We start from the raw sequence: 9742 nt of genomic DNA, 5'->3' as shown, positions 1-9742 counted from the left end.
CAGTTATCATTGATTATTGATCAGCAAGTGCCACTCGATAGCACTTTTGTTTATTTCTTCCATTACCTTTCTCAATATTGACAGCAGATATAATGGAATAGCAGTAATATCACTGGACTAGTACTCCAAAGATCCTGGCAAATATTCTAGGGATGTGGGAGTTGGTGAAATTTGAATTGAATAGAATCTGGAATGAAAAAAAACACTAGTCAAATTACAATCATATGACTATTAGCGATGGTCATAATACCCATCTGGTTCACTAATGTCCTTTAAGGAAGGAAAATGAGTCATATTTGCCTGGATATGCCTACATGTTACTCCAGATACACAGACTCAATTGTCCTATGAAAGGGACTATAGTAATTATAGGTAGGCCCAAATGCTGGCCTTGACAGTGACACCCACAGCTGCTGAAAAATAAGATTTCAGGGGCAGTAATTGGCTGAGCCAGATTTGACTTTTTATTTTAAAAAGACAGAACCTATCTAGGTAATTTTCCACATTGCCAGGTAGATTAAAGTGTTGAAACTGTACTGGAGCAAACATCTTTATTTCTATTGCTGGAAATGTTGCAGCATCTGATAAAAAATAACAGCTATCAAGCTGATTGTAGGTGTTTATATATAGAATAGGAATGGGTCCAGATATCAACACCAATAAATAAATCCTTGCACCGTAATCAAAAACTGACAAGTTCCTATAGTATCTAAGGAATGCCTAAAAGATAGCAATTCAGTTTACTTCAAACCATTTAAAAAAGATTGAAACATTATTTTTCAAGATTTTTAAGCTGAAGTAATCTCAGTTCTAACTGAATTAACTTTTGTTTTCAGGTTATAATCACCTCTGAAAACGAATATTGGATATTGACAGATTTCACATCTTTAACATCCCATGTCATACATTTCTCAAAATGATTTAACACCAACATTTTGAATATATTTATTTACATGTATATTTTAACAAATTGATTAGAGACAGTCCAATTTCTAATAGGTGAATAAATACAAAAACCTTTAAATGTTAATTTTAGTTCTGAAACACTGCATTCACATGGATTGAGCCAAAGGAGGAAGAGTTTACATCAGATTATGACTATGGTCTTGATTATCGCATTTAAAATAAAATTCATTAGTTAACCGATTGTTAAATGCAAAGCCATTACCCTTGCTCCTTTTGCTAGATGCAATGACAAAATGCTTTACATATTGTGCTATTGATTTCAGATAATTCACCTTTTAGAAGATATGTCCACAGTACTGCAAACTGTAACTACAAAAAACTGTGCATTACAATGGAAAAAGAAACACCCTGTAACCAAAAAAAGCACACATTTGGGAGCTGGCTGGAAAAAATTACTGAAGGAATACATGGTCATTACTTACAGTACATACAATTGTAGAGTGCTCTATGTCATATTTATATCATAATTATAAAGTTTTTCATAACCCTTCTAGAACAAATCTGATCTACTTCAATTAGTTCTGTATTTAAATGATTTTTCAGTACAGCATTCCTAGCAGAGCAGACTGATAAATTTATGTAAATGCAGACCAAGTCTTAATACCTTATTTACAAGAAATGGATCTCAGTAAAATTGCAAAGTAATGATAGGGAATATACACAAGAAATATTAGTGCAAGAGTGGATAGCTTTTACACAACAACCTGCTAAAATAAAGTTCAATTCCATTATAATTTGCTGATCAGATTGAAGGAAATTTTACATTATAAAGTTATTTCCAATAAATAGTTAGATATTGGTTTTATGTACTGTACATCCAATGTAAACACTTAAGGATTAACCAAAAGGTCACCTCTTAGTTAATAATTGGATAGTTAAATGGTACAAATTTCAATAGCTTACATTAAATTGAACCAATTTAAGCAGGTTTTAAGATTTCATTTTTCATTAGTTCATCCCTACAGAAGGCAAAGTTTATGCTTATATTGAGCGATGCATGCATCTACCAACTGAAGAGAAGAACACATTACATTTTTAAGTTCTTAAGACAGAAATCTTGTATTAGAAATGTAACTATATGCTTTCCCCTTTAAATTTTGAAATTGTTGAGGATCATTTGTTATCACCAGTTCTTCCATTACAAAGCAGTAGTGAGGTGGATACTTGGAAATGGAATTACATTAGAAACAAGCCTAGTTACTACAGCACTGGCTCTTAGTCTGTTGAGTGGGTTCATGAAGATCTACTCCTCTGCTTCTTCCGCCGTTTAGTCCTGTACTCTGTGGCTCATTCTTAGGCAATTTCTTTGCTGCAACAATAAGATTAAAAGGTTAATGTCTGACAGTTCACTTTCTATTGTTTTTCACACCTGAGTATGTATCAGCTTTTCTGTGCAAAAGAATCTTTTGTTTTTGCAGCACGTTTCTACCCAGTCAGAAATACTGACTTTTCATTCTTTCTCAGTTAGTCCTAATTTAGGTGTTTTGGTGATGGACTAATAAACATCTGAAGCACAGAAGAGTCTGTCACATTTTCATTGTCTACCAGAATCTCTCACTGATCTCTTTCTGTTCCAAAGTATTTCGTAATTTGTCAAACAAAGCCTCATTGTTTAAGTTCAGTATTCCAGAATCCACAAGAGTGCAATTTCAGATCATAACCTCAGTCCTCATTTGGATGGTAGCTGAAGATTTTCACATCTGCATTAGTTTTGGGCCAGATTTTCCAAGAAGTGCAATCTTTCAGATTGCCACACTATCCCATGTTTTTACAAAATATGGGAGCTCTGCATTTCCGGGAGTAGATTTGATCAGGGCTCCATCAGAAATGTGGAGTTGTACTTCCATTCTGACAGTCTGTTGTCTGTTCTTGACAGAACTATAAAGCTGGTGGTTGGAGTTGGGGGTGGGGAGGTGGTTGTTAGTGGTGGGTGCTGCATGGCAATCAGTTGCCAGATCCTGATATTTAAAGGTCGAGACAGCCACTTTGACAGCTACTGTAAAATGCCAAGTACGTTGCAGTAGGGTGCCTAGTAAGGATTCAGGAGGCCTGACTAATCCTGAATAATTATTTAATTCATTTCATTGCAACATTCTGATTGCACTTATTTAATGGAGGCTTTTAGAGTGCTCCAAGCGCAGAGGAATGGCCACAGGAATCTTTAATTTCTCAGGCAATTCCTTCATGAGTGGATACAATAGGACCTCTGCAAGGTCCCCATGCGCAATCCACATCTACCGTGGAGTTATGACCATCAGGCTTCTGGAAATCCAGGCCTTTAATTTTTCTCTCTGGATGAATCCTGATCTGCTAATTGTATCCAACATTTTCTGGTGGCAGCTGGTGAAATCCAAATTTAATAGAAGTTAGCCTAATGGTAACCACATAGCCATGCTGACTGTTTGGTTCATTCATGCCCTTCTGGAAAGGAAATCTGTTATTTTACGTAGTCTGGCCAACAAAGGACCACAGATTTACTCTTAACTGTAGTATTTTACATTTAACTATTTCTGAATTAGTGACAAGTTATATAAAAAAATGAATGAAATGACAGTTTACGTATTCCTGAAATATTAGCAGCTCTTATTCCAATTGCTTGAATGCAGAATCCATTTTTAATGGCATTTTATTGCAACAGGTTGCAAATTATATTAAGTTCCTTCCGATATGAACAAGCTTACCTATTGCCAAAAATATTTCGTTCACATTCATTGAAGTCTTTGCAGATGTCTCCATGAATAGTAAGCTGTTGTCGTCTGCATAGGACTGTGCTTCCTATAAACAAATCAATTAATTAGAAAGTAGTTCCCTTAGAGCTTCTGGACAGGACAACAGCAACTATTTAATCCTTTACAAAAAGACACAATTGGAACATATCCAGTTTTTGTGTCACGGAACAAATATTTCTTTGTGTAGTGTGGTCTGTAAAATACACTTTGGAGAATGCCACTCTGTTGAACATTAGGAATACGTAATAGATTCAGCAATGTCAAACAGGAATTCATTTAAGTTTTTCAACATTTATATAATTCATGAGAACTATTCTCTTAACCAAAGCTTTGATTTAACCCTTCTAAAGTCAGCTTCTGCTTCCTTGTATTCTCTCCCTCTTTACCAGGCAACAGCTCATTTTGAGATTTATTGGTGCATGTGCTAGCGAGACAAAGATATACAGCATGGAAACTGACCCTTCGGTCCAACAGTCCATACCAGCCAGATATCCCACCCAACCTCGTCCCACCTGCCAGCACTTGGCCCATATCCCTCCAAACCCTACCTCTTCATATATCCATCCAGATGCCTTTTAAATGTTCCAATTGTACTAGCCCCCACTACTTCCTTTGGCAGCTCATTCCATACACGTATCACACTCTGCATGAAAATGTTGCTCTTAGGTCTCTTTTATATCTTTTCCATCGCACCCTAAACCTATGCCCTCTAGTTCTGGACTCCCCCACCCCATGGAAGAGACTTTGTCTATCCTATCCATGCCCCTCATGATTTTATAAACCTCTATAAGGTCACCCCTCAGCCTCCAATGCTCCAGGGAAAACAGCCTCAGCCTATTCCATCTCTCCAGATAGCTCAAATCCTCCAAACCTGGCAACATGCTAATAAATCTTTTCTAAACCTTTTCAAGTTTCACAACATCTCTAACCAATGTCCTGTACAGCTGCAACATGACCTCCCAACTGCTGTACTCAATACTGACCAATAAAGGAAAGCATACCAAATACTACCTTACCTCGCCAATCTACCTGCGACTCCACTTTCAAGGAGCTATGAACCTGCATTCCAAGGTCTCTTTGTTCAGCAACACTCCCTAGGACCTTACCATTAAGCATATACGTCCTAAGATTTGCTTTCCCAAAATGCAGCACCTCGCATTTACCTGAATTAAACTCCATCTGCCACTTCTCAGCCCATTGGCCCATCTGATCAAGATCCTGTTGTAAACTGAGGTAACCCTCTTCACTGCCCACTACGCCTCCAATTTTGGTGTCATCTGCAAACTTACTAACTGTACCTCTTATGCTCACATCCTAATCATTTATATAAATAATGAAAAGTAGTGGACCCAGCACCGATCCTTGTGGCACTCCACCAATCCTTCAGGCCTCCAGTCTGAAAAACAACCTTCCACCACCACGCTCTGTCTTCTACCTTTGTGCCAATTCTGTATCCAAATGGCTACTTCGCCCTGTATTCAGTGAGATCTAACCTTGCTAACCACTCTTCATGGGGAACCTTGTGAAACGCCTCACTGAAGTCCATATTGATCATGTCTCCTGCTCTGCCCTCAATTTCTCTTTGTTGCTTCTTCAAAAAACTCAATCTTAAGTTTGACAGACACTATTTCCCCCGCACAAACCCACCTCATCCTAGTTTCAAACTTCCAGTCCCCTTGATTTGTCCGGACTTGTCCGACCTGCCTAGCTCCTTTTCCACCTATCCACTCCACCCTCTCCTCCCTGACCTATCACCTTCATCTCCTCCCCCACTCACCCATTGTACTCTATGCTACTCTCTCCCCACCCTCCCCTAGCTTATCTCTCCACGCTTCAGGCTTTCTGCCTTTATTCCTGATGAAGGGCTTTTGCCCGAAACGTCGATTTTGCTGAAGCTCCTCGATGCTGCCTGAATTGCTGTGCTTTTCCAGCACCATTGATCCAGTGCTAACCAGTGTCCCATTGTGCTTCCTTCTTTTTCTTAACCAAACCCTCAATTTCTTTAGTCATCCAGCATTCCCTAGACCTACCAGCCTTTCCTTTCACCCAAACAGGAATATACCATCTCTGGACTCTTGTTATCTCATTTCTTAAGGCTTCCCATTTTCCAGCCGTTCCTTTACCTGCGAACATCTGCCCCCAATCAGCTTTTGAAAGTTCTTGCCTAATACCGTCAAAATTGGCCTTCCTCCAATTTAGAACTTCAACTTTTAGATCTGGTCCATCTTTCTCCATCACTACTTTAAAACTAACAGAATTATGGTCGCTGTCCCCAAAGTGCTCCTCCACTGACACCTCAGTCACCTGCCCGACCTTATTTCCCAAGTGTAGGTAAAGTTTTGCATTTTCTGTCATAGGTACATTGCACATACTGAATCAGAAAATTGTCTTGTACACACTTAAAATTCTCTCCATGTAAACCCTTAACAGTATAATTGTCCCAGTCTATATTTGGAAAGTTAAAATCCCCACCCTATTATTCTTACAGTTAACTGAGATCTCCGTACAAATTTATTTCTCATATTCCCTCTGACTATTAGAGGGTCTATAATCTGATCCAATAAGGTGAGGAACACTCCTGGAAAATTAGTGCCAATGGACTAAATGAACACAGCCAAAATAAGTATTTCCCAATTTAGAAAACTATTGAAGTATTTTCTAATCACAAAACAGGGCAAATGCAACACAGCTAACTTGCCAATTAACCTACCCCAACAATAAAAAAAAAAGGTGGAAAGAACAACAGTGCTATTAAGCACTTCCCAATAACCTGATCATTGATGTTTAGAATGACTTTCAGGGGAGACAGTGGCAATGTCACTGGGTTAGTAATCAAGAACACCAGGTTAATGTTCTGGGGACAAGGGTTCAAACCCCACCAGAGTGAAGGCAAAATCTGAATTAAATTGAAATCTGAATTACAAAGACCTAACGCTATTGGTGACCATAAATCCACTGCTGAATGTTACAAAAACCCACTTGTTCATTAATGTCGTTTAGGGATACATGACTCCAGAACTACAGCTCTTAACTGTCCTCTGGGCAATACATTCTGGCCGAGCCAGTGACACTCAAATCCCATGAACAGAAAAATAAACTTCCATAAAGATCACTCAACTTTAGACCTTATTCCAGACTCAGTCCAAACATGCACACAAAAGTCTTACTTCCACAAACAGGTTGTCGACTGGCTGAAATTATGAAAGAATGACTTGAATGTAGGACCAAGTAAAACTCAGGTTATTCAGAATTGGGGAAACATTCCCTTGGTTAAAGTCATGAAAAGCCCTGACTGTTCAAAGGCAAAGATAATCATCTCAAATACTTCATCACTTCTTGAAGGGCATTAGAGAAATTTCCAAGAAAATTATGTGGTAGCCAATGGGTGGGGAGTATTGGCATCTTGGCGAAAGTGAAGACTGCAGATGCTGGAAATCAGAGTCTAGATTAAAGTGGTGCTGGAAAAGCATAGCAGGTCAGACAGCATCCGAGGAGCAGGAAAATCAACGTTTCGGGCAAAAGCCTTTCATCAGAAATTCATCAGTAACGTCAATTTTCCTGCTTCTCAGATGCTGTCTGACCTGCTGTGCTTTTCCACCACCACTCTAATCTAGTATTGGCATCTTGTTGACTAGTTGCAAAATGGCTCATCAGGACAGAAAAAGATCAGCTAGTTTCATGTTTGATATGAAAGAGCCAAATAATTAATTATCAAGCCTCGTGGACAAATGCAGCAGGATCCAAACAGTGTCAAGATTAGACTGAAATGTGACATGAATATTATTTGTCACAAGAATAGCAAACAATCTTCAACAAGCGAATCCAACCATCAATAGCATTTTCATTGTTGAATCGAGTCATTTTTATCAGACAGAAACATAACTGTCAAGAAGTGTGGCGCTGGAAAAACACACAGTCAGGCAGCATCCCAGGAGCAGGACAGTCGATGCTTCGAGTATAAGCTCTTCATCAGGACATTCTACACTTTTTGACTCTGATTTCCAGCACCTGCAATCCTCACTTTCTCCCAGAAACATAATTGCACCAATCATATAAATATTGTGCCTACCAAGAGCAGGTCAGAGGCTAGACAGTGGGAAGTAACCCCCAAATGCCTGTCCAACATTTTCAAAATCAGCAGGGCAATGGAATTCTCACCACTTGCCTGGATGCTGCAGCTCCAACAATACAAGCTTGACACCATCGAGGACAAAGCATCTTGCTGAACAGACACCCCATCCACCACCTTAAACATTCACTCCCTTCACCACTGACACAGTGGCAGCCATGTGTAACATACACTAAACAAAATGCAGAAACTTGGCACTTTCCAAACCCGTAATCTCTATCACTGAGAAGGTCAAGAGAAGCAGATATTTTGGAGCAGCATCATATCCAAGTTTCCCTCCAAGCCACATATCATCCTGACTTGGAAGTGAATTGCCTTATTTCATTGTCATTGGGTCAAAATCCTGAACTCCCATTCTAACAGGACCTTGGGTGCACCTACCTTCCAAGGACTGCAGCAATGCAAAACAACAGCACATCACCTGCTCAAGGTGCTTAGGGGTGGGCAATAAATGACTACTTAGCCCAGGCTGCCCACATTCCAAAAAGAATTTTAAAAAGTATATTAGCTCATTTTGAGAGAGATAAAGTAATTACAGAACAATCTCGACTATCTGTCTGAGACGGGTGGGGAGTATTTTGTTTGGGATCTGATCGTAAACAAAGCCATATTGAACATAATTACATGAAAAGCATGTTTACAGAGTTTTTATTTCATTCAATCGATAAAATATGTAAAAACGGGATATTGCTAAAAATATCATGATATTTACAAATAAAATCACTGAATAAAATTCATTGAGGTGGAGGTTGGTTATTAGTTTTCGAAGAAAACACCCAGTTGCAATTGTTTAAGATGCTGGTGTTTCTTTGTTTTTGCCAGCAAAAACATTTGACAAAGATGCATCAACTTAATGGTATCGACTCAGTCTTGTGCTTCATACCACCAGTGTCAGTGTCACCTCTTTGATATAATGTTTTTACGGGACCTTAAGATCTTGTTTGGATAACCAAGGTTGTTCTGTATCTGGTTTAGATCACAAGTAGCTGTTGGGCAATGAGAATCAATTTCCATTAAGCTAAAATAGTTAGATTGCTTACAAGAACAACTAGGGTAATTGAACCAGATTTGAAAAATGTGTTGCGGAAAAGCGCAGCAGGTCAGGCAGCATCCAAGGAGCAGGAGAATCGATGTTTTGGGCATAAGCCCTTCTTCTCCTGCTCCTTGGATGGTGCCTGACCCGCTGCGCTTTTCCAGCAATACATTTTTCAGCTCTGATCTCCAGCATCTGCAGTCCTCACTTTCTCCTAATTGAGCCAGATGCCTTGTCCTGGCCAATGGTAGACTCAAACTTATAAATAAATATTCTGGCAAGGAATAGGATTTTTGAAGAGGTTGCTAAATGCTTCCACTTTACATTTCATAGGATCAATGAGATTAGCAGTTCGTCACAAGTGTGATAGGTGTATTTTGCTTAGTATTTTACTTATACTCTCCAAAGCAAATTCAAAAGGTTTTGAAAACATTTTTTGCAGCTTTTTGCAGAGACTGTTCAATTTCTTTCATATACAAACCTGGAACTCTACTGCTCTCTTGTTAGCAAGATCAGCCTTGTTTCCTGCTAAAGCTATTACAATGTTAGGACTTGCTTGCCTCTGAAGTTCCTTAACCCAATTCTTGGCACGTACAAAAGTGTCCTGCAAAGAAATTGACATGGGAAATAATGAACATAAAATACCTTTCAAAAATACGCTCAGAGGTGGCCAGCTATAAAACACACTTCACTAGCAGATGGAGTTTAATCAAGATAAATGTGAGGTGCTGCATTTTGGAAAGGCAAATCAGGGCAGGACTTATATACTTAATGATAAGGTCTTGGGGAGAGTTGTTGAATAAGAGATCTTGGAGTGCAGGTTCATAGCTCCTTCAAAGTGGAGTCACAGGTAGATAGGATAGTGAAGATGTTTGGTATGCTTCC

The 9742-nt window shown here is 38.9% G+C and overlaps 1 protein-coding gene across 2 annotated transcripts in view; it reads right to left on the bottom strand.

Annotated features, from left to right (window-relative positions):
• Positions 1 to 933: 933 nt before the first annotated feature.
• The window catches only part of LOC122549941 (ras-related protein Rab-5A), a 41693-nt gene continuing 32884 nt past the window's right edge, over positions 934 to 9742 (bottom strand). For both annotated transcript variants that reach the window (XM_043690213.1, XM_043690214.1), the window contains exons 4-6: positions 9339 to 9461; positions 3648 to 3741; positions 934 to 2275 (exon numbers count right to left, since the gene is read on the bottom strand). In XM_043690213.1, the coding sequence (XP_043546148.1) occupies positions 2160 to 2275; positions 3648 to 3741; positions 9339 to 9461 (333 nt within the window). In that variant the 3' untranslated portion in view covers positions 934 to 2159. The remainder of the gene's footprint in view (positions 2276 to 3647; positions 3742 to 9338; positions 9462 to 9742) is intronic.

This window comes from Chiloscyllium plagiosum, chromosome 5, assembly GCF_004010195.1.
Source record: "Chiloscyllium plagiosum isolate BGI_BamShark_2017 chromosome 5, ASM401019v2, whole genome shotgun sequence".
NCBI lineage: Eukaryota > Metazoa > Chordata > Chondrichthyes > Orectolobiformes > Hemiscylliidae > Chiloscyllium > Chiloscyllium plagiosum.
The sequence above is the reverse complement of the archived record's forward strand: the minus strand, read 5'-3'. Positions and strand labels throughout refer to the sequence as shown.